The sequence below is a fragment of the Botryllus schlosseri genome, chromosome 12, assembly GCF_051294905.1.
Source record: "Botryllus schlosseri isolate E-star chromosome 12, Bs_hap1, whole genome shotgun sequence".
NCBI lineage: Eukaryota > Metazoa > Chordata > Ascidiacea > Stolidobranchia > Styelidae > Botryllus > Botryllus schlosseri.
In genome coordinates this window covers 5854543-5880740 of record NC_137247.1, presented here as the reverse complement: position 1 = coordinate 5880740, position 26198 = coordinate 5854543, and the positions used below count along the sequence as shown (strand labels likewise).

The window sequence follows — 26198 nt, the reverse complement described above, 5'->3', positions numbered from 1 at the left end:
AGCTAACTGCTTTGGAACGCGAGACTTTATGATGACAATTCTGACTCAACTGCGCACCTTTATATATACTCCAACTCGGGCGATACAGAGAGCATTCTTTTACACAGCCCCACTCTAAACTGTTTGATGAGGTTTGTAGACAGAACGCGCGATCGAATTATGTTAGGATCTGAACACGAGGGGAAATGTGGCTGGCTCTTCAATCGCGCCCGGTTGTCATCAATCATTCTTGAAGTTCGGTTACCATTCAATACATGAGTAGCTCGAAGCCACCTACACACGGAATACGCACTGTGGTCTTTGTGTGAATGGTCGTGGTAATCCTGGCTTGACTGCGAGAACTCATTGAAGTGGGAATCGGCACTGTTGTTGTTGTTTGTGGTGTTCGTGGTATTTGTGGACTACTGTGGTAATTTACACCAGGCCAATTTTCTTCAGTTTTGCTCCGTAGCTGTCGACTTGTAACACAGCCTACTCCTAGGCTTTTATAAGCCATCCGTGCTCATGATATTATGTGTATTTACTTGCGATGAACCAAGTGCCTTCACACGAAACCAACAGCTCATTGCCTTGATTCAAAAGATCTTCGTCATCTTCGTCCATCTTATTGTTGAAGCCACAAGAGATAAATATGAGCCAACTTCGTTCCATAGCCCGTCAAAATGCGTTTTAGCCCAGTAGCTAATTCAGTTACACCCTGATATAACGGCGGTCAAGGTGGGTGTCTGATTCCATAGACTACTCCAAGTCGCTTCGACACCTTCCTATCTTTTCATTGTATCGCATTTTGTGGTGTATTGAACTGATAAAAATTGCTAATAAACCAATGATGATGAAATCTGAGTTCTAGTGGCACATCGCGACCCAAGCTTCATCAGAATGAATGCATTTTTCATTTTAGTATGGTACGCTTCTACGTCCATGTATGGCATATAGAACGCGTAGACAACCAGTTGTACCCAACGCGGTTGTAACAAACATCTGTGATGCACGCGATTTCCAACTGGAGTACATTATTTTCTTCTGTGGGTCGCCTTTGTACTGCTATATTCAGATTGCAAGCACGGGACTATTCGGTGCCGATAATTTCGATGACCGGACAGACATATCAATATCGAAGGTTTTGGACTACCAGCGACTGTCATTTTGGTCATGGTTTCATCGCCGTCGATCTTTTTTTCACCTCACTTGGCCCAGCCGCATGTTGGCCAAAACTCTGGTTCGTGTGTCTCGGCGAGGAAAGGATCGTCCTCGAAATGCATGTCTAATAGACCCGCACCTGATCCTTGCACACCCCTCGACTAAAGTATCCCGACGTTCTGCGAAGGTGTTAGGAAGATAGGTACTAGGAAAATGGGAATATAGTTTCCTTTCACAATTACGATTACAGTTCCATTCATATTTGTAAATTGCAAGTAGGCTATTCAAAAATATGGAGTGTCACAGTTACGGCCCCGCTCTTTTCCTTCCTCTACCCTACCCAAAGTATTACCCGCGCAAGTTAGAATTTTTTACAAAAACCAACGCTGGAAAAATCTTATCATGACATCAAACCAATTTTTTGTAATACAAAGGTCGGCACATTTTCATGATCAAGCCATATTGTCGTCACCACTTTTCTGCGTGCCTTGCTTATCGGCTATAGTACGCAACACACTGATCTTGGATTGCACAAATCACATGACATCGCGCGAAGTCTGTAGGTTATTTCTTTGTTGCAGAATATTCAGCAAATATTACATACGTATCACAAGATCGCTATGGTGGTATATTCTTCGCGACCCATACTTTAGGAACCCATGGTGTACAGTATTATCACGAGTAAAATGTCCTATTCACGTGACCAATTGTAAGAACATTACGTGGCCATGGAAAGTAGCAGTTCCGTCTCACACAGAGGGCGTTAGTCAAGATCTAATAAACATTTATTTCCTCTTGGCTGCTCTGAACTATAATGCATTCACGCATTTATGTTATTTGCACAAAAATGCACAAATAACGCGCCTATACGATGACGTTGTGTTCAGATTTTATCCGCTGATTAGCGCCATCGCTTTTGTTGAGAAATGATGAGCATCATTCGGATAATATAGGGTAGGATTTGGACTGGATTAGCACAATTTCTTCGTAGTCGGACGTGATACGAATTCTATTTCAATTTGCTGATTCAGTTGATGAGTTGTTTTGTTGTCACATTATAGCACTCTTCACGCCCAGGCTATGTAATACGTATCCACAATTGAAGTTAGATTTGGCAATACCAGAGGTGGTCACTGGTCAGTAACGAAGTGCTTCTGCTTTTTCGAAGTACTCAAGTAGTTTTCCGCTACTTGCGGTACTTACTCAAGTAAATCTAATTTCCCACTATTTCTACTTCTACTTCGTAATATTTTGTGATATACTTATCTACTTTTCGCTATGTTCAGTTTGTCAGGTGGAAGTAGTTTAATCCTGCAATCAGTAAGATAACCTAAGGAATTTCGGGGCTGTTTTCACGGAGTACCAACATTTAATTTATGTTAAAGTTAAGTAAAGCCCAGAATTTTCGTCGCGCTTCGCACACAGTAGATATGGAGTGACAGATATGTTTTCACGAAAGTATCGGTGAATACAATTTAGGAGACGGCTTGTGCGGTTCCGTTCACACCGCATTATCGCCCATATGAAATATTTCATCTCAGTTAATATGGCCCATCATAACGTTGGAAACTACCGTTGCGCAATCTAACAATCACATATCATATCGTAATTTAGCAGCCAATGGCGTGTCCTAATCTGGAAAGTGAACCCTGACTTTTTTTTAGCGTTAGACCTGTTTTTGCAGACCATCGTTGAAACTTTCTGGACAAAAGACATGAAATGTAATTCCTCTTTTTAACAGTGGTATTTGTATTTCTCTTTCAATTCCCAGTATCACACTTTCAGTTCTAATTACTTTCAATTCTTTTGTCTGGAGAACATACATGTTGAAGTATAAAAGCAAGCGTAGTAATAGCTCCATTTTCCGAAAATAAAGTTACACTATATGGAATTTTTACGATCCGTCATATTTTTCAATCGCCCAAAGTTTTGACACCGTATATCCGATGCAACTTATTCGTAATGCTCTTCGACTAAACTACGGGCCTTATAATATGCGGGAGAGCGACATGCCATGATATTTTCTGAAACGGGTGTTCGAGTAAACAATTTCATTTTCATATCAATAATATCATTTGCATCCCATGATGCGGTCGAATGCTTATTCTGTCGAAAAATTGATGCCTCCTGGGATGCATCAATATGAATCAAGCTAAGTGTGGAGTTCAAGTCATGTTTTTACTGACTTTTTCACAACGCTTGGATGTTATCGAACCCCTCGCATTTATAATATACACATTTTTCCACTTTCAGCATGGGTATTCAAACAGGTAAAGACCCTACAATCGAGAAAGTCTATCAAAATAACATAAATAAATTCGCATCAAAACTGTCGTGTTATTCGCTGTGACTCGAGTGCAAGTCGAGTCAATACACAAAGTGACTCAAGTCGAGTCGAGTTATTTTTCATATTTATGAAACTATAACTCGGGTCGAGTCGAGTCACCGAAAAACTGCAACTCCAGTCATTACCACCCTGGTCTATAGGTCTTACATTTTAACGGAATCATCGAAGTTACTATTGCATACATTCAACGGTAGCAAGCGCAAGAAATTGGATATAGACCCTACTAAATAAATGTTCTCGTGGAAGGAAAGACAGTGCGAACCTATTATTATTTTGCTCCCGAAGTGTATTTCACCGGCTAGGGCTTGTATATTTGATTCTTTGTGGTGTAGGCGGACTGTACGCAATCTTTACACAGATTTGCGATATTTTTTCTGCTAGTTAGCTACTTGCACAAATGCACATGCACTAACTACTGACTGCTAACTGTTGCTTTTTTGATTTACGATGGCTCGATCCAATTTCGAAACATGCCTTTTGCGTGACGCAGAGATAGTTTATATATATTCGCCGAAGATGCCTCAATGGATGTATATTGTATAGTCTACACTTGCATAGCATGTAGGCTATGTTCGAGCACTCAGCGGTAGCGGATTTACCAAGTGACCTAGTTAACAACTGTCTAAAAGTGAATCCGTATGCATTAATCCCGACCGCCGATACAATTTAAGTTTGCTTGCCCTACATTAATATGTTTGTTAACGAGCTTATAAATGTTGTGCTACGCTTGTCGTGAGATCCCTGTTGTTTGTGAAATGATAGATACATGAATTAGCTATGAAAATGTTTGTGCTGATACTACACTTGTAATGACATTGGCGTGAAAGTACTGCCGATACGTAGGTCAGATTCACAGGTAACAGGTAAAGACGAACCAATGAAGCCTTATCACTAAAGTTTATACACAAGGGCAGGATGCAATCGGAAGACGTGAAGACATATTTCGGCGTGGTCGACTTTGCGGTGTTCTTTGGTTGGTAAATATGTACGGTATTCGTGTAATGTAGAGACAGTTAACATTGGATTTAATCCCGATCATCAGGAGCATTACTTTCGTCAGTACTGATCGGCGTCTACTTTGGATACAAGGACAGGAACAAGAAGACAACAGAAACGTATTACTATGGAGACCGGCACGTTTCACCGGTAACTATTGTGGCTGTGAAATCGTAGAATCTTATAGTTAAGGGACACGACGCGAACAATACTGATTTGAATAATTGCGAATTCATTGTGTACTATTGCGGCAGCAGTGTGCAGAAGTATAGTGACAGTGCGTTAAACAGGGATATCTAGAACTAGATATCCCTGGCGTTGAAGTATACGTGATGTTGCAATAATGCTTTGATAATGCGCATTATGGATTAACCGGTCAAGAAACTAACTAACTAGCGTTGCATTTATAATGAACGTTGCTTCAAAACACTGTGTTTTAAACAGTGGTTTAAAAATGTTGTTTTAACTAAAACAAAATTATGTTTTTCTTTCTTTCAAAAGATGCATTATTATGCCATAACTGTGTAAATATTCAAACCACTGCAAAAAATTCAACATCAGGTCTTCCGCATCATAGCCAGAGCACATTTGGGGCCAGGATGATGCGTCCAACAAATCACTGCTCATAACATTCGGCGTCCTAAACATAAACGATATGCGGAAAGTATAAATCGCCAAGTTTATGTATCAGTTCCATTGTGGTCACTGCCCCAAAAATTTACCGCCGTATCAAAAGTACATAAATACAACACACGCGCGTCGTCGTCGTCCAAGTGTCATATGGTCGACGCGAAAGATCATCGTTCTATCAAGTATAGGTCGGACCTGAAGTGTGGAACAGTATATCGCCGGCTATCCGACAGTCGTCGAGCATGTCCAAGGAATTTAATCTGAATGAATACTAGTCAGCCCTCAACATTTACCGGACCACGACCTGACATATCGATCTCGCCTTCCGTCACATGCAACCTGACTTTGCCGCCTTTCGTCACATGCAACCTGACTTTGCCGCCTTTCATTTTATATTATCTTCTTTTACTTTCATTCAGTGTGCATGCCTCCTCTTTACATCGCCTACAGGCCCGGGTGGGGGTCTGATCTCAAAGACTACTCCAAGTCGTTTCGGTACCTTCCTATCTTTCATTGTATCGCAGTCTTGTGATTTTTGGAATTATGAAATTTTATGAATAAACTTGAACTTGAACTTGAATACTTTCTAACACAGGTTGCAAGCCCTTTTCATCAAGGAGCCATGTTTACTCCATATTTTCAATTGTCAATGTCAATCCAATGTGACGTCGTGGTTAAAAAATGTTTTAAACGAAGGCGTACATCATGTTTTAAACATCTTTGTTTTAAATTTATTTTTGTTTTAAATGCAACCCTAGACTCAACCGTGTATAGGTGTCAGCTTGTTGTAATTATGTGTAAAAAGGGCTGACCGGTTCTCCGTTCTGGTCCGTACGTCGTTGGTTTAATACCCGGCCGGGTCAGACTGAAGACTTTTACGTGCAACATGGCATCCAGTGCTTCTCTCTGTAGGCGGTCAGTACTCCGGGATAGCGTGGAGACGACATGGTGCTGACTCGGTAACCTTAAAACGTTTTTTCCGCACCTCCATCGTCAAAGCACCTCGATTTGTGCAGACGAAAATAAACTGATCTCTTCCTCCGCCTTGCTCTATTTGTGATGATTAAGTAGGTTACTGCTTGCTGGTCAGGATCAATATATTCATCCAACACTGACTTGTTTCAAATGCCTGAGAATGTTTTAGGATGGGTTGCATAGTTGCTGTTACTAATATCCGTATTGAAGAAAATGAATTATGATCCTTTATCAATTATCGCATGTGATAAACCTGTTCGGCGTCCAACATCTCGGCTATACAATATATTATCGATATAGAAGGTTTCGGCCAATATGTGGAGGTCATTTTGGACCAAGTTTATATGTGGCTGGTCATTTAAACAGTGCATTTCGCTGCGTCGCATGATGGCCTAGACTTTCACATGTCTTGGAATGTCCTTGCGACAAAACGACCAGCGGCGAAACCTGTAACCAGGACTCTAACTGCCGCACCGCGAGACCCCCCAATTGGCGGCGAGCTCGAAGGAGGCCCAAAATTATTTCCTGAATTACCATAAATTAAAGAGTATTTTTTGGAAAATTTATGTAACTTCTTCCAATTTATTTTGCGCGGGGCGTGATTTGATGGTGCCAAATATTTTGATTATTTGGGTACCCTAACCCCAAAACAAAAACGCATGATCTATAGAAATGGGCATTTCGCCGTCGGCCATTACCGCGCCACGACGCACCAAGACATATGAAGTTTTAGGCCATGTAACGTGCGTCTCCAAGAAGTGTGCCAGAACGATCGGCAGCTGGAAAACCTTGACCGAAAAGGACTGCCCTTATGCTGACCGAAAACTACGGTATACATACAATATTACATATATGTTTAAATATCCATAGGCACCTAAATAGCTAGTGCCGAATGTTCCTGTCCTGGCAATCTGAACCCCACAAGACAAATGCCATCCGCAGAGAAAAATTATTTGCCATTGACGAAATACCAATTTGAAATCTTGTGCGTCCTTTAGTTTAGTACGTTTAGGTAATTTCAATATCTTTTGACATAGCAGACAGGAGGTCAAGAATAACATCATGGGACGAAGCCATTATACCAACGAGACCACCCGAATATGTTGAAATTTTTCGCGCTTCGCGTGGTTAGGCGATATATAGGTTGCCTCACTAAACAATACAACGCTCTCGCTGATAAGAAGTGGCAAAAACGTTTAGGCCAGCGGTTCCCAACGTGGGCGATATCGCCCCGAGGGGGCGATTTGGCGGTCTAGGGGGCGAAAATGACGTTTCGTCTGCACTTCAACTTTAAAAGCGTCCGCATACATTCGACTCGCAAGAGGGCAAATTGGTCTGAGACCAGAGACGAGAGACTGTCAATACGAATCCACCGGACGAAATCGATGTAGGTCATGACTGATTCGCCACGATTGGAATCGGTCTTTTCTAGTCGAATAATGTAGGGGAGATGTGGTACCGATGGATCAAAAATTGGAAAATGATCGCTGGCCCCAAAATGTTCAGCCGAAAACACCAGATCTTTTGCTGGCTCAGCACTTTGATACAAGCTCTACCTATCGCGCACATATACATGAATATCCGTCTTTTAAAAAAATATTTATGGACGTTTAAAATTTGTTGCTCGAACGTGTCATCGGTCCCCACCCGGTGGGTCCAATGGCACACGACACGGGGACCTATGACACATATACCCTAAAAAACTCAGATGTGACAACTTTTCCTGCTCAGTATTATAATCTAAGCTACAGCAAGCCAAACAAGAATTTTCGGTCGCAACCGTCAAAAAATAGATTAAATATTTACTCAAATGTTGTCATAAAATCACGTTTCGAATTAGGCTCGGACTTATAAATTTGAGGGTACATACATATTGCCCGAAAATCGACAGTGTGACTTCCAAATACCTCGTTATAGCGATAAAACATCATATGCAATTATCACATAAAGATTTTCTGTGCGTAGTCATGTTTCATTTGTTTCATGATTAGTATGCTTGATTATTTTGCTTGATTTTGCTATTGTATCATCGGTCCCCACCCTACTAATTTTGTACAGGAATCGAAAAAAATTCCACTCAAGGAAAGTACTGAAAAAAATAATATGTTCCATTATATAGCCTGATACAAGCCCTAGACTTCACAATAAAAATGATTGCTGGTTTGTTCGTGTTGAAGGCTACAAAGAAAAATGTATATGTCGATCTAAATTTAGTTTACACCCCCCAAAACAAAAAAAACATCTGTGAGAGACCCCATAGTTCGCGCACGTCGAATTTTTTTGTATGTGGGGAAAGATGTTGCCAGCATGCAATTGTAGACAAGTTCACGGAGTGTAATCATGGAATTATCATGGAGAATTTTCAAAGTATTTTCGATCCCAGTGATCCATCGGTACCACATCTCCCCTACATCGAGTCGGCCTATATTCGAATCGGACGAGATAGTGTATGGTGGCACGTTCCACGGCTGAAATACCAATGGTTTGGGAGTTCGAGGTCGACTCCAGATTTTCTATCTAAGTAGTACAGTATTCCGTGCGGTGTCTTACAACAACCTAGAACTAAAGTCATTTGCCGTGTTAAGAGTCTACAGATCAGAAATCAAAGAACATCGGCCATGTGTAAATTGACGAATTTAGTGAAAACATCATGTATAGCCTACTAAAATCAACAATCATCCGAATGAAGATATTTGGCTCTGATAAAGCGCAGACCATGATTGGAAATTATAGCAGTTCTAATTGTCAGAATTCACAAACCCCTGGCCGGCTACAAAACAATGCGCTATCGACGCTACGTACCCATCGTGTCGCGGCTGTTCCCACAGTCGCAGTAGGGCAGTGTTCATTCATTTACTTGCTATCTTATGTGCCCAGTGGCCAGTGTCGCCCAATTTTCAATAAGAAAATGACAACTTGAAAGCTAATTCTATAGCATTTTCGCAAATTCATATGCTTACAAAATGCTTGGGAAGTTCCGAGCAATTATATCTATGGGATGGGTCGAACTAAATTTTGTTAATGCATAATAGTCAATAGAGTTGCTTATATGGACAACTATAACATTCAATGTCAATCTTTATTAACTCAGGGCGTAGATCATAAAGTTGGATGAGTCTCAATATAGTCGATTATCGCGTTTATCATGATTTAACAACCCAGGATTAAGGAAACCGGTTGTTCACAGCACATAAAGTTTAAAATTTAAAATTTTAATCTCATGATTTAACAAGCCGGAACAAATTATAATAGATAACTAGTTATCTATAAAAACTGCGTATACTGTGTACTATTCCTACGCGCAAATATTCCGATAATGACCGTGACGATAGTGTCCTTGGTAATGGCTTCACTAAACAAACGGTGTTTTAAAACACAAACAGTGTTTTAAACAAAAGCCTTTTTGAAAATAAAAACAAATATGTATTTTTTTAAGTTGTAAAATTATGCCATAATTGTGTAAATGCTTTCCAAAAACATGTTCTATTAGTCTACGGACAATTACCACCCAATATAGCCGACGTATATCGATATGGGATGGTTGGAACCCTCAAAATAGTCGGTTCAAAAGAGCTATATTTACACTATATTTTGAATTGCCAATATAATCCACTCTGACGTCACAATTGAATATTCGTGACGTCATGGCTTTAAAAAAAAGGTTTTAAATTAGGGCCTTGTTTTAAACATGTTTGTTTGAAATTGATTTTTGTTTTAAATGCAACCCTAATTATATTATGTACCCACCATTGCAGAGTGATATTAATATTATATAAACCGTTTTTTCGCTCTGGCGTACTGATTGCACACTGTATTCATTTAGCGACGATGATAATGCTACCTATTACAGTTGCAGTATCTTTATCAGCAGCCTGCCGTTTCATTCACCAAATTGACAACTGACAGCCAATAACGCGTTTTCGCATTACTATGCAACAGATAACACGACTTGATTGAAAACTCGCGAGTAATCATCGCGCGTAACCTATTCCAACTTTATGCGTCGCGATTAGCCGTTTTTAATCACACGATTAGCATTCTCCCGGATCAGCTTTTTGATATCCGCCCTAAACCCGTAAATTCATGAATGCTAAGAAACAGACTATTTGGGACATTTCGGTATATCGTATGTTGTATTCTCCTTTTAGTTCGCCGTGGCGATGTCAATGGCAGTCTCCTACATATCTGCAATCACCGTTATCGGATTTCCCGTGGAGACCTATTTCTATGGAGTCACATTTATGTGGATAATTGTAGCGACTCTCGTCGCAGCAATCTTCGCGTCAGTCTACTATATTCCAATGCTGTTCAGGATGCAATTGAAGTCGACATTCGAGGTGTGCTGATTTATATCTTCACCATGATTTACTGAAATACCTTTCTTTGACTTCGCTTCTTAGAGTTCTTAGAGAGCTTACCATCACAGTGTTGGGACTCCACACGTAAGGCTCGAGTCGCATTTTTTCGAATGGCTGGACTCGACTATACAGTACATATCCTAACATTAACATTACTTGACTTGATCTCGGAATCGACGTATATGAGTATATTGAAATGACTCATGACTCGAGTCAATTTTTAAGTCATCAATTATTAAACTTTGCCAACCCGCAGTACAGCGTGACTATACGTCATCGCATAAAATCATTTTATTTACTGAATTACATTTCGCTAATCCTAGCACCTACCACCTCGGATAATGGCCTTTCACCAGCAATCAGAGTTAGGTGTATAAACTTCCCGATTATAGGTCCTCTTCTTCAGATTCGTAAATATGGGGCGGGGTGAAAATCTGTGTCGAGATTGAGAAGCGGGCGATGAGTCGAAAAAGGTTGGGAACTACTGGCCTAGATCAAAATTGTTTACAATAGGTTGACCTAGGGGTTACGTAATACACGGCCTATAATGTTCCACATTCCATTGCCAATTGCGGAAAGACCGATTGTCTCCATAACCCTGACCAACATGCAAAATTCAAGTAAAATAAACACCTTTTTGGATAGAAATATACTTCTGTAGTACATAGGATGGATATGAGAGCATGAGTACCATTCTCAGCAACTAACACCAAAAACTGAAATCTCCAATTGTTTCTATTAAATAATTAATTATTAACTTGAAATTATCACCTTAAGTGTTTTCACCTTTATTATGCTCATCTGCATCCGCGCATTAGCTCAAATCTAGATTTACGCTGTGTTCAAATTGACTCAAAATCGGGAATTATGGGATGAATTGATTCAGCTCGTATCACTTTGAAAATGTGCGTGACTTGACTCGAAAATTTGAGACGACTTGATTTGACTGAACAAAACTGATTTGAGTAAACTTGACTTGACTCGAGACGAAATTGGAACTGACACGAATGTCTCAGTCCCTCTAACGATGTATAGCAGTGGCTCCCAAACTTTGTTGGGTCAGGGAATATTAGAAAAATTCTAAAACACTCGCGGCAAACTTACAGGAAAGCTGCTTTTTGAAGAAAAAATTCGTGGTAATGCAATGAGAGATGCACAGAGCAATAAAATCCTGATAACTGTCGCACGCATATTTGAGCCATAACTCATCCATATTTGTGGAAACAGCGATTTAAAGTCAATAGGACGATTCGAAAATGAATGGGATGTTCTTCTGCAGCAACATTGCTTGATTCACTGCTCAAATTGACTATCTTACCCATCTAAAGTTATGAACAACTAATCCTGAGAAGTAGTATTGCATTGCAGGTTGAAGTCCAGGCAATGAGCTCACGTTTTGTGGAGTGATTTTTTGTTTTGGAGTTGATTCATTGGAATAGTGAAGCGAATTAAAGACTTTCTCCGACACATAGCATCCCGATTATGACATGACCAGTACCCAACGCATAGTCAATGCCGCGATTGGCTCAAATGTAATGCTCACATGTGCTTATTTACCAGCTATGAAGCAGTTAGGGCGTTTTCAGGTCGCATATGCTAGCCTACATGCCTCATTTTAAACATTTATGAAGGTTTTTTTTTTCAAAATCACGAAAAGATTCGCGGTTCACCTGAGAATCTGTGGCGGCAATCTAATGTGCCGCGGCACACAGTTTGGGAATCACTGCTGTATAGTAGAGCCATAATCTATTTTTAGTAGAGTCCGATTTTATTGCGTGGTGTATTCGTGATCGTACTGTCTTTTAGTCAGTGACGAATAACGAAGTTACAGCAATGATGATTTGCTTACACATGACGGCCATGGCCATAAAGGTGATTGTTTGCTTCGTACGTATATCCTAATACAGACAACTCATGCAATCTGGGATCGCCTGCGTATGAATGTTTTAAACTGAAAGATGAGTTTCAACAGAGGTTGAAAAACGTCAATGATGCTTATTCCCGTATAGTGTGCCAGGCGAAATAGGGATTGTTAAGGCTGTGGCTTTCAACGCTGCTGTACTAATAGATATCTTTCTCTTTAATTACAGTTGTTGGAATTTCGATATAACAAGATGATACGGCGCTTATGCTCAGCAATTGTGGCATTCCAACTGGTGAGATACTTGCATAGCATAAAGTTTTCACAATAACGTAATATCACTCGTTTATCTGCACTTGTAGATCGTTTACATGGGAATAACAATTTACTTACCGGCTCTGGCGTTGAATTCTGTAACTCCAATACCATTGGAATGGAGTATCGTAATGACGAGCGTAATATGCACCTTTTACACAACTTTGGTAAGGTTGACAGGTACAAATTATGTGTTCCTCACTAGTATATAGATGCTATATCGGCAGTTGAATACATAGTGTCATACAATGCCATGGATGCGAGAAAAATCCCAAGCAATACTGTAAAAACTGCCGAACGAATGCGATGCTCCTGCATGTAAGGACCATATTTCGAAAGGACTGTTTGAACCGAAGCTTTTAAATAAAGAACTGCTAAAGAAAACACGTGAATTTAGAAACAATATTTGATAACACAGTGGGTGATGTCTTCCGACAACCAATGCATTTCCTACATATTTAGGGGGGCATAAAGGCCGTTATATGGACTGATGTTTTGCAAGCTTTTATCATGGTGTTTGGTGCCCTTGGATTGTTTATAAAAAGCACAATCGATATCGGTGGAATAGACAATGTCATAACTGCGGCAGAAGAAGGCGGACGGCTCAACTTTTTCAAGTATGTATTAGTCAGTGAGTGTATACTGTATAGCAAGGTGTAATTCAGCAGATTAGCACCAATCATCTGTCGGATGTTCATCAAATGTTAATAACCTCACTTTACACAAGCAGCGTTACACAAATAGCCATCCACTTCAAACCCCCATAATTTTGATTTGCATGTATTTAGCAAGTAAACATTGTCATGTATGATTGGCGATCTTCATTTGTTCACCTGTGCCGCGCGCACCCTGTTGCACTGGCGGATCTCTGAATATTTTTCTCATACGCTCATGACAGTACTCAAATGATATCATCGCAATGTTATAACGCCAGAAATAACATTCTAGTCGGTCTTGTGTGTTGCCATCGGTTTGTATCAGTAAGCCCATTTACATGGTCAAGTCGTCTTGAAGCCAAGTCGTCTTGGAGTGACGTCATGAGACGGCTTGCCAAAGTGATCGAGTTTACATGGTCGTGTTTATCGCAGCTCGAGTGATACTACAGCACTTTGGGATTCAACTCGGGGATATGCTACGGCAGTTGAGATATCCAGAAATACTTCAACGCAATTCTAGAATGACCAAATACACCGTGTATATATTCTTTCTGATAGTGAGTTGTGCAAGTTATATTGTTGGCTGTACTCGCTTCATAAGTTGTGACGCTGAACAAATAAGACCACGTGCATATTAGAAAAGCAGTATCATGTACTGATAGAGCTTTCATATTCACCCAGTTGAAATACGTGCCGGTTTCGTGAAATATGAACATGAAATGTTGGTATGTTGCTGTAGTCCGGATTCGTTTTCAAGTACCGGTAATGTTCAAGCCGTCTCCAAGCGACTCTGCGGAACGGATTGAGCTCAAGACGGATTGAAGCCGTCTGCTTTTTTCTCTTTTTCAAAAACGAGAGAGTCGGATTGACGAGTCAGCTTCGAAGCTGACCCAAACGGCCATGTAAATGGGCTTAGTAAATTAGTGCGGAGCGGATCGACAAATTATCTGGTCCGGCTCCGATCCGGTTGTTTAATTCTCTGATCCGGCTCCGATCCGGCTCCGGCCGCATCAAGAAAAAGTACTGATACGGCTTCAATACGGCTCCGGCCAAAAATGAAAAAGTCCGGCCCTACACGGTACGGGGGTTCCGTGAATTGATAAATATGCCTCGTTTATGTTCGCACAGGCTTGGCGGTTACTTGCGTGTGTTTGGTTGGTAGTTGTTTAGTTATAAAAGGCATGCTTATCCATAAAGATTCTGGCCGTATCAAAAAAGTAGTGTTCCGGCTCCGATCCGGCTCCGGCCGTAACAGGAAAAGTACTGATCCGGCTCCGATACGGTCCGGCCAAAACTGTAAAAATCCGGCCGGATATCCAATCCGGCTCCGGTCCACGCTCCGCACTACAATAAATGTACACAAATTTAGAAATATGAATATATAATTGGTGAATTAAGAGACGAAAAAACTATTATTTCCGAGTTCATGATATTCCAAATATTTTTGTTGCCCGTCTCAAATTGCTCCAGTGGCACAGTAGCGGACCATGGCCCAAAGGTAACAAGCCACTGATATGAATGATATCGTTGTGAACAGGGATGATACATCGTGAACTATCGTTTCCGACTAACCTATATTCTGTGCAGTTTTAATGCGGACATTCGCGAGCGATCCAGTGTGTCAAGCTACTTTCTTGGATATTTCATCGCGTTGCTGGACGTATCATGTTTTTCGCAGATATTTGTGCAAAGATACTTATCGTGCCAGTCGGTCAGCGATGCAAGGAAGTCAGTATAAATTACTTCCAATTTAATGAACTAGTGTATTCAATTTTATGTTAACCTTATGCGGCTAAAGTAATGACTCGAAAAAAATCGAATTCGGGACTTAAGGACTGTGCCTATTTATTGGCATCCCACGAGTGTCTGCTGCTGTCGTTTTTAAGAAGGCATGGAAGGCGTTTCGATATATTCTGAACCTCTGTTCAAACTCTCGATCGACTTCAAGTTTGGGAGTTGGTGCGTAGTGCCTGTTGAATTTCAGGGCGTCCATGTTTCGCGTTATACCAATGTGCATCTTCGTTATACTGGCTGCGTTAGATGGGCTGGCAATGTATGCGTACTACGAAGGATGCGATCCTTACAAGGCAGGCTTGGTCGAGAAGAAAGATGAGCTCACTGCGCGATTTGCTGTCGAAGTATTTCGTAACATTCCGGGATTGGCGGGTCTCTTCGTATCGGCCGCCTACAGCGGGACGTTAAGGTCAGACAAAACATCTGCGTGAGCTGTATAGAGTCGTTTATTGGTCGATCTTTGTTAATGCAGCACGGTGTCGTCAGGAATCAATGCCCTAGCCGCCATGACTACGGAAGATTTCATCTTTCCTCACTGGCCCAATATATCCGCAATAAAGAAGGCTCTCCTCGCTAAATTATTGTGTAAGTCATACACGGTAAAAAGCGTGGTTTCGGATGATTTATTCTGTGGAATGCGTGTCTCTACAGTATAGTCATTGGCCACGCATGTCAAATTCTCCACCAAGGTTTGTTGTCTGTAGTATTCATGGTGTTTTACGACTACAATTAGGATTGTATTTAAAACAAAAATTCATTTAAAACAAATATGTTTAAAACGTGGTCCTTGTTTAAAACATGTTTTTTATTGTTTCTTTTTTGTTTTCTAGCCATGACGTCAGGAGTATTAAATTGTGACGTCACCGTGGATTGGCATTCACGATTGAAAATGTAGGGTAAATATGGCCCCTTCGACGAAAAAGGCTTCCGACCACTCATGTCATAAGCAGACCAAAACATCTTTAACCGTGACTACGGTGTTATGCAGCATTTTCAAGGCCGGCGGTCATCATCATCAGAACATTTATTCCGTACCAATTATCTGTATTTACGTTCTATAAATGTCAAATCAACGACGATTTGGTGGATTCCAGTCACTGTGAACTTTCCTCCGGGTATATTACAATTATATATCCCAATAGCAAAATTCCAGGTGTGGAATGGGCTTTTTCAATGTCCAGTGATTGAAGAAATAAAGACGACGAGAAAATTTTGCCGTAATCACATTTTGGATTGACTTTAATATTCGACGGGCAACCGATCCAGCCAATATTGCTTTAGTTTTACCGGTCCATAAGCTTTAAAAGGTTTATAACTACTGACTTTAACTGTTTGCGACGGGATTGAAACCACTAACTACAAATAACTGTATATTGATGTTATGCTAAATAACTGTATAAAGAAACGTGCTATAGATAATGATGGAGTCTTAATTTGAATGCAAAATACATTTGATTGAGTATTGCATGGGATTTTTCGCGATGTACGATTGGTATTTTATGATCATTTTTCCTCCACAGCCGTGTTTTTTGGGTGTTTGGTTACCGGCGTAGCCTATCTCGTGTCCACGCTTCAATCTACTGTGGTCCAAATAGGTGTGTCGCTGCTGGGTATGTTTGCCGGCCCAACGTTCTCTGTATTTTTCATTGGGACATTATTCCCGTGGGTAAATAGCAAGGTGAGGCGATCAATAATTCTAACTGATTTTATGTGGATCGTGTATGTTTATTGTTCATGTCTGATGTGGTTTCCAATTGCTAGGGTGCTTTTGGTGGCATGGTAATGGGAGCGGCCGTGGCGTGCTGGTGTTCGCTTGGAGCTATAATATATGAGGCGGCACCTGAGTTTTCACAAACTTTGCCTACAAGCGTCGAAGAATGCTACTTGAACTCGACTACGACCATTTCTATGACGACCATAGCTGAGATGATTCAGTATAGGTAAGGTGGTGAAACACGTTTGTAACATTTTCTCACGGTGTTTCGCCATATCTACAAAAATAACGTAATCAGAACATAATAAACTGAACTGAACTGCACAGAATGCGTTGAACTTTCGCTCTTATTTAATTGCAACATTTTCAGGACGCCTCTGGCTGATACGTGGTATTCAGTCTCCCCGTTTTTGTACAGCACCATCGGATTTACAGTCAGCACCGTATGCATGTTTGTCATATCAGGCATAACAGGTGAGTCATGATCAAGACAGTTCTGTATGATTCTTGCGTAACTTAATCTTTTAAGACGTTGGGGAGCCTATCATCCAACCATAGGATCGATTCCCAAAAGTGGTGGGCCATGTTAGAAGTCAGCAGTTCTAAAATGTCAAAACCGACGTGGTCTGAAATTACCAACTGGGCATGTAAAATTATAGATAGATGTCCGAACACCATGAATACCAGAACAAGAACAAAGGCATGGCGAGACAGGCACATAATATTTATAAGAAAATGGCCATTAGCCTACACATAATGTATAGAACATATTCCATCAATGATGAATGATGAATTGATGATACATCATAATGACGATTACCTTACAACGATTCAGGAGCTTCAACTTCGATAAACGACAAGATGCTTCCATTTTAGGGTTCGCAAAGCCGAGTGAAATGGAGCCCAAGCTGTTCGTCCCGCTTATTGATAACAAGAAGATATTTCCCAAGAAAGTGGTGAAATTCTTCCGTTTTGGTGTGCGGGAAATAGAAGAAGTGAAACCGGGCGAAGAAACAGTACCACTAAAAGAAAGATCTGACTTCACGTAACATGTACGTACACTGTCTCGCACTGTGTTGGTGGAAGTTTGTGTCATCGTGGTCGTAACCCAGGTCGGAGTTGCAAGCAGGCCACAATCAATGGATATTGACTTTATAATTATGCAATATTTGTGTTGGCCGGATGGATAGCTACAATTTTCATGCTTTGGTTATTTCGATACGAATATTCGTTTACACTTATCTTACATGTATAATCGTATTCGTTGTGAAAAATAGTTTACTCAACTTATTACTTTTACGAGGACTATGACTGAACTGAACATCCGCGAACAAGGAATAGTGCATGCGTGTTATCAAGTTATTGATAGTAGAATCGTCCGACTTGCATCCACCATTGCTCATCCCAAGTATCAGCTCTTTGCTCGTCATTACGTTAAGAATTATTATCCATGCGTAGTCGGTTGATTTTCGACGTAGCGGCAACGGATTGAACGAACTACCGCCATGTCGTGTGTCTGCAATCTGATCTCAAGCAGTTAACCCTACCTAGTCCTAGTAGATACATAGAAGAGGATTACAATCACTACTCTGCTTCGATTCTAATACTATAGTATCGTGATTATTGATGGTTGATGTTCACAGTTCATTCATGCTGTGTAAAACTCAGTCTGAATGTTGCTGTTAGGCGAAGTGTATGTACCGTACATGTACGTGCACGTACAGCGGGTAATGATTTGAAATTTTATGCTCGTCCAATAATATATGGCGATTTCCGCATCAAATCATTAGAACTCCAGGGTTGCTGATACAAATTACAATGGATCCGTTATTTTGTTGTTACTCGTAACGGCGTGATATATCAGATGACAGTATAGCCTAGGTTGGGTGGATTATAATATACGTGTGTTCACTTGTTCAACTACGAGGCGCATTATTTGTTATTGCCGAACTTGACGTACATTTTATGTTAGTCATGGGACCACTTTGAAATGGGCATCAGTCATTACTTCGCCATTGAATCAGCCTTCAGCCATCCGCTTATAGTCCAGGTTAGCATAAGCGAGATTTACAATTGCAGCTAAAAGGAAAATGGTTGAAGCGACAACTTGTCAGCTATAAAGTTGATCAGGGATTTATAGTGACGTAAAAAGCAAATGACGTCACAAGTTTTCAACAAATTGTACTCTCACCTCATGTCATGACTCGGTACTCAGAGATGAGCATGGATTAGGATTAGGTTTTGAAAAAACAGGATTTGTGAAATTTTGTCGGATTTGGATTGGATTTGGATTAGACATTTTTTTCAGAACGGATTAGGATTTGGATTGGATTGAACTATTTTCTGGGAGATTGAAATGTCGTGTGGCGAATGGCGACAAACTTTATTCAGATCAGTTATTAATGTACTTATGGTTACTAAGTTATCTTGAATCAAGTGAATCGTTGGTTGTGAAAGAAAATTTTCGAATCCCTCCATTGCATAAATTAGTATTTTTTCTGAATTTCCAGTTGGAATCGGATTAGGATTGGACATGGACTTGAATATGAAAAAGTTATGGATTAGGATTTGGATTTGGATTTGAAAGTTCGGATTTGGATTGGATTAGGACATAGAAATTTCAAATCCGCTCATCTCTGTCGGTACTCACCAGGGACTTGGGAATCTCATCGCATTCGTGATATTGTTATCGAATATGCGTTCGAAGTTCAGGTTCGAGTAAAGGAAATGAAGGTATCCTTAATAATCGTGATTACTTTTCCATGTTATAGTAAATGGGTATTCGTAATCCCGCGGTTCAGAAGTAGTCTCAATCGATTCGCATGTCTGGTACAAACACCATAGACTTTACTGGTTATATCATGATGAATTATGGTATCGTGCTCATGAAATAATAGCAATGATGTGCGGTAACTTTCACTATAGCGTAGGGTTGCCATACGTCCGGAATTTGGTTGTATTAAGGTAAGCATCGTATTGTGAGCCGTGAGCCCTTGCGATGTGTTGACCCTTACATATTGAACCAGACTCTCCAATCACTCTCACACCCAGGACGAGTATGGCCGCCAGGCTTTCATAGTCCGAAACCGGGATCTGAAACCGCTTGACGGGGCACAAGGCACAAGGCACAAGGCACAAGCATAGTAGCGGAGGGATAAGCGGCCACTGACGCACCCCTCCAAAGCCTGCTTGTGCCAGCTCTTTGGAGCCAACAGGGCAGGTTTTTTTCGCCGGGTCCTCCGGTTTTTTCCCGCAAAACCCCTGTTGGTCGCACCTTAAACCGAAGAGAAACTAAAGAAGAAAAAGAAGTCGAACCGTAGTAACTATGGGTTCTTCGTGTCCTTTTCGACACTTAGTAACCCTATTACCATCGAGGAGTGCCTACAGCTGGGTGGAATATCTCAGCTGTAGTCACAACTATCCCCACGGGGGGAGGTTGGCTGTGGCCCCTCCAGACCCCTAAAAAAATACGTCGTGTTGTAAAAAACACGCGATGGGAAGAAGTTTGAGGAACACTTGACTAGTTTAATCATGATTATATGTCAGGTTTCAAGATAAACGCCATAGAATTAGGAGAATATCTATGTCAAATGAATATATTGCTTTTTCTAGCCATACGATTACACAATAATGTTGCGATTATGTATACCCGGAATGAAAATTAGGGGGGGATAACACAACATCGAAGGTACATCCTGATCAAACGTATAAAACGAACATGATAGTGTGTCCAGAAACTAGGAATTCGGAGTCGACAGGGCTTTTTGAATCCTGACCTTGTGATTAGCAGAGGTGGTCAAATCATACTCGGTATATGCGATGTCCAAGACATTCCAAAATTGCTTCAAATAGAAGTAAATGAAAGATACGAAAAGTACTCATGTAAGCAGTTCTGAAAAATGGATTCGGTCGGGGTGTCACACAGTCACATATATTTTTCGCAAATCGCAAGATGCACCGACACAACAAAAAATGATAGATTGCTCCGTTAATAGAGAAATTTTCGATATATTCTGCCACCATGATACAATGTCTATTTCACCAGTTTAACATGATAATTTTACTCAGAAAAGTGATGCAAACCATCCCAAAACAGCTTTCTTTTCTATAATGTTAAAAGCGTGCAAAGTAACTAACTTTATGGACAATTTGTTAAATAGCAGTGGAAGTATAGTCTGAAAACACAACCTTTTGAGTATACGTATAGTGCAACAAGATGCGAAACCTACTTGAGTACTCCGAAAAAGTATACAAGTATAGGCTACCTCGTTAGTGACCAATGACCATGAGTTTTGCATATCGATAACTCTGTTCACTTATTGCATGTCCTACTTCCGTTACCAGGGCAACCTTGCTCCGCGTGATTCCGGCATTCGTGTTCATGGCCCTGGCTATCGCTGTCGGATTAGCGATGTACGCATAATATGAAGGGTGCGACCCTTTCAAAGCTGGATTCATCACGAAAAAAGATCAGCTTACTCCAAGATTTGCTGTCGTTGTTCTGCAAAGCATGCCCGGGCTGGCCGGTCTGTTTGTAGCGGCGGCGTACAGTGGGACTTTAAGGTGAAGTATTTAGGGTTGCATTTAAAACAAAAATAAATATAAAACAAACATGTTTAAAACAAGTCCTTTGTGTAAAACATATTTTTATTGTATTTTTAAACCATGACGCCACGAATATTCAATGGTGACGCAGTAGTTAAATGACATTTACATGTGAAAATTTTGGGTAAATATAGCTACTTTGATCAAATAGGCTTCCAATCCCTGTCATATTCGGACTAAAAATATATTTAACCAGGACTATACGGTATACATCGTCATGCAGCATTTTTACGGTCTGTGGTCATCGTCGTCAGAACATTCATTCCGTACCAATGATCTATATCTACGCACTATGGCTGTTGATCCGACTATTTCGAGGGTTTCAACCATCCCATATCGTATCGGTTACGCCGGCTATATCGGAAGGTAATCGTCCGTAGGCTCATACAACATGTTTTTGGAAGGTATTTAGGCAATTAATGGCATAATTGTACAACTAATTTTTTTTGTAAGCATAGAGCTGCTACCATCTCTATTTATAATGTTGTCGAGGTGGCGGAGCCGTAAATCGATCGTTGCCGTGCTTGTACCGTACCTATCGAATTGGTCATTCAATCCTCTGACGAAGCTTCAAACCCGTCGCAAAGCTGGTGCACGAGTGTTCATCAACTAAAAATTATACAACTCAAAGCAAGACAATTATTTTCTAAAAAGGCTTTTGTTAACACTGTTTAAAGCATGTTTTAAACAAAGTGTTTTAAACAGTCATTTGTCTTGAATGCAACCATAGTGTCCTATATGGTGTCGACACAGGCAAATCTCCCGCCTCAGTGAAATTGCATCACGTCACAATTTCCATTTGGCTACAGGCAATTTGACGGTCATTTTTGACCGGCTTGCCAAGCATTAAATTTGGTAAAACGGGTATCAATCGAAAGCTGACTCTGCACTGATTCCGAAAATATAAATTTTATTCCGCTCGTGGCCCTGGAACTCCCACAATCAGCCTCGAATTTTTCATTGTTATGGAGATTGGCATTGGGACGCAACAATGCTGTCTGGCTCTTTTTCTCTTGAGCTACTCTCTCGTTTCGCCAGACAGCATTGTTGCGTCCCAATCCCACTCTCCATAATAATGAAAAATTCGAGGCTGATTGTGGGAGTTCCAGGGCCACGAGCGGAATAAAATTTATATTTTCGTAATCAGTGCAGAGTCAGCCTTCGATTGATACCCGTTTTACCAAATTTAATGCTCGGCAAGCCGGTCAAAAATGACCGTCAAATTGCCTGTAGCAAAATGAAAATTGTGACGTGATACGATTTCACTGAGGCGTGAGATTTGCCTATGTCGACACCATATAGGACACTATGATGCAACTGTATGGTTGTTTTGACGAGTCACACCACACACTTGTCATGTTTACTTACATGCAATGATACAGCACTGTGTCATCTGGGATTAACTCGCGTCCTGCGCTCACTACGTGTGACTTCATCGATCCACACTGGCCTGGAATCTCTGCTCCGAAGAAAACTTTGCTGGCGAAAATACTAAGTGGGTATTAAATGGTGATGACTATAATTATCACGCATATGCATCGCGCGGACGTATCATATTTTACAAATGGGGAATGTTGGGTGAATATCCAGAAGTTCGTGTGCATAAACATAATTACCGTATTATAATACAAACCGTTTCTGTAGTTGTATGCTGTCGAAGTATCCGCACTTAAGTTGTAGAAGCAAATCCAGAGTCACATCAGAATATCAGTTGATTGGAATTAGATTCCCACCTAGATTGATTCGGCACGAATGATTATGCAACCTGTTTTAATGAAAAAGGTTTGTAAGTTCGACCATACCCTTCCTTAAACTACATGTTACTCTATGACCTCGATGTGTAAAAAGACCGTTTCGTAAGTTGGCATTGTCATATCACAATCCACTTACCCACAAACGTACCATTCTCTGTGCCGAAGAAAATTTTTACGGAATTAAGCCTTGTATAGTATATGCACTAACGACACGTTTTATCTTAGCCGTGTTTTTTTGGGTGTTTGGTCGCTGCCATCGCGTATCTGGTATCTGAAATCAAATCAACGGTGATACAGATAGTTAAGGCATTGACGGGCATGTTCGTTGGACCGACTTTCGTCGTGTTCATGTTTGGAGCGTTCTGCCCGTGGGTTAATGAAAAAGTGAGCTCTCACGATCAGCTGAATACATAAGGTAATGTAACGTTCACTTCACATGAACCCGTTTTTAGGGAGCTTTAGGTGGAATTATCATTGGCTGGGCGTTCTCCTGTTGGTGTTCGCTTGGACGGATCATGTATGGCCCTGCGCCTAGATTTGTGGAATCCTTGCCGACCAGCATTGAGAGATGCGACGCCAATTTTACTACTTCCATATCCATGAATGCATCAGAGATATTTTTCACCTCTACGTTAATGCCGGTTTCTGATGTTCCGTACAGGCAAGTGCATTTAACTTTCAGTTGAGTTAACCTAATTTTGTGTGCTATACTCAATATTCACGCTATCCGTGTTAACACGCGCATGTCAGGTATATACCGTATCTTATCACATGCACTCTTATCTTTTCATTATATGGTGGTGTTTTAATGTGGTGTTTTGATTCGATGAAAAATCCAAAGAAATTATTGATTGACTGATCTCTTTTCGGTGTTTTGTATGCAGACCAAAGCTCGCCGATACACTTTATTCGGTATCGCCATTTTTGTACGGCTTCATTGGTTGCGTGATTTGCACCGTGTCAATGCTGATCATTTCGGGGAAAACAGGTAACGTGTCGGACTTTAAGTATTGAAGTCGCTGTGTTCAGTTCTTGTGGTGTCGCAGGTTTCAACAAACCGAGCGATATGGATCCTAAACTTTTTGTTCCTCTCGTCGATAATAAGAAGATATTTCCAAGAAAAATCGTACGATTCTTCCGCTTTGGGGTGCCGGAAATAGGAGCGAGTGAACTGAAACATGCGCCTATAAAATACGCGAGCGTGGGCCGATTATAATCATTATTTTAGCTTTAAGAGCACTATACGCTATTATCAGGTCAAATTCGCATTTTATGCTTGAAAATATCTATCAACATCATGTATATCCAGCGAAGATATGTATCCACTTGAGTCACACGGGATAGTGTACGTGAATGTAGGCTACAGTGCAATGTATAGGCTACATTGTACGTACACCAGAGGTGTCAAACATACGGCCCGCGGGTCGCACCCGGCCCGCCTGGCGATTTCATCCGACCCTCGAAGCCATTCTGAGTAGATTGAAAAATGTTGATATTGTCCAGTGTTTGCGATTACGCATTTCATTTGTTAATCGTGATTTTAGTAATCAATTATAATCAAGTCTTCTCGGATAGGCTGTTCTCACCGCTATATAAAGCGTCCGCGAACCACTCATTGTTGGTTGTTTAATGTTTACGTTGTCACAAAATTTATTATAAATCTTACCTACGTTCTTCCCACGTTAACTTATTTCTCTTCCGTTCGTCGGTCGTATGTTGCTGTTGCTGTACCGAGGGCCAGCCATATCTTCATACAAATTTTCTGATGCTGTTGCTGCTTGCTGCTATCTTCATGCAAGTTGTATGTTGCTTGCTGTTGCTGTTCTCGAGTCAGCTATTTTCTAGGGATGGCGCAAACACCTGAAAGGTTCAGGTTCGTGTGAACGCGAACCTTTTTGAAAAGGTTGAACGAGAACGCGAACGTGAACACGAACCTATGACGCCAACCACCAATAACTAAATGCACACGACGCTGTGAGTCAGGTCACATTATGTCACAATGCTGAAGTACATAGTGAGTTTTTAAACGTCACGAAATGTTATCAACTAGAGCAATCAAATGAGCACTATACTAATCCCCTGCAATCAACATCTTCCGTCGCGGTGCCAACAATAAACGACAGATTTCCAAGTGAAAATGTATTGTTACAATCGGTCAACTCCCGATCTCCAAAGGAAAATGATATTTTTACTCAGGTAAACGACGGACCGCCAAGTGAAAATGGTTTGCTGCTCAGGGAAAAAATATATTTCCAAGTGAAAATGGTTTGTTACAATGGGTAAACGCCGGATCTCCAAAGGAAAATGATATTTTTACTCAGGTAAACGACGGAACGCCAAGCGAAAAAGGTTTGTTACCCGGGGAAAAAATATATTTCCAAGCGAAAAAGGTTTGTTACCCGGGGGGAAAAATATATTTGCAAGTGAAAAAGGTTTGTTACCATGGGAAAAAATATATTTCCAAAGGAAAAGGGGTTCGTTACTCTTGGAAACGATAGACCCTCAAGTGAAAATGTATTGTTACTCTGATTAAACGATAAATCTCCAAAGAATAATGGTATTTTTACTCAGGTAACGGCTGACCTCCAGGTGAAAATGGAAATTTTACTTGGGTAGGTATCGTATGTTTAGTGTCGTTGGTGTTGTTAAACGTTGTCGCCGGTAGCCGTTGGTATACTATTACGAGTGTGAAAAGGATTTACACGTCCTGTGCAGAGTATCGCGATAGTGAACATATTTTTCGCGTGACGAAAGAAGATCGCTGTTTAAATTTTAATGCATGCATTTCGATTACCGAGTTGCTGTACAACAGAGATGACTCTACATTAGACCGTGCTGTGTACTTCGATTAAAACCACAAGACCACATGTAAATCCATTCGCGCAACTCGATGATGTTGATATAGTGTTACAAAATGAATTATTACCCATTTACACAACATAAAAATAACAATTCATGTCGTAGTAAGTAGGTTTCTTGAACTTGTGCTGATGAAAAAGAATGGTGACAAGTATGCGTTTGTGTTTGGGTGAAAAAATAATTATTTAGAGTAG

At 40.7% G+C, this 26198-nt stretch overlaps 4 protein-coding genes across 5 annotated transcripts in view; 3 read left to right on the top strand and 1 right to left on the bottom strand.

Moving 5' to 3' along the window:
* LOC145452592 (uncharacterized) overlaps positions 1-26198 on the bottom strand; it is a 230416-nt gene that overhangs the window by 57173 nt on the left and 147045 nt on the right. The window lies entirely within an intron of this gene.
* Positions 4100-25269, top strand: LOC145452707 (sodium-coupled monocarboxylate transporter 1-like). The gene is made up of 17 exons (XM_080330870.1): positions 4100-4460; positions 4530-4633; positions 10237-10425; positions 12537-12602; positions 12670-12789; positions 13085-13239; positions 14866-15006; positions 15263-15481; positions 15545-15657; positions 16593-16750; positions 16834-17012; positions 17157-17260; positions 17663-17832; positions 23371-23529; positions 23598-23806; positions 24030-24133; positions 24192-25269. The coding sequence occupies exons 1-17, from the start codon at positions 4403-4405 to the stop codon at positions 24359-24361; spliced, it is 2418 nt and encodes an 805-aa protein (XP_080186996.1). The 5' UTR covers positions 4100-4402; the 3' UTR covers positions 24362-25269.
* Positions 19735-26198, top strand: part of LOC145452596 (uncharacterized) — a 144361-nt gene continuing 137897 nt past the window's right edge. The window contains exon 1 of the mRNA XM_080330789.1: positions 19735-19750. The gene's annotated coding sequence lies outside the window, so the exon portion shown is untranslated. The remainder of the gene's footprint in view (positions 19751-26198) is intronic.
* Positions 19735-26198, top strand: part of LOC145452594 (reticulophagy regulator 3-like) — a 141082-nt gene continuing 134618 nt past the window's right edge. Inside the window, exon 1 of the mRNA XM_080330785.1 lies at positions 19735-19749. The gene's annotated coding sequence lies outside the window, so the exon portion shown is untranslated. The remainder of the gene's footprint in view (positions 19750-26198) is intronic.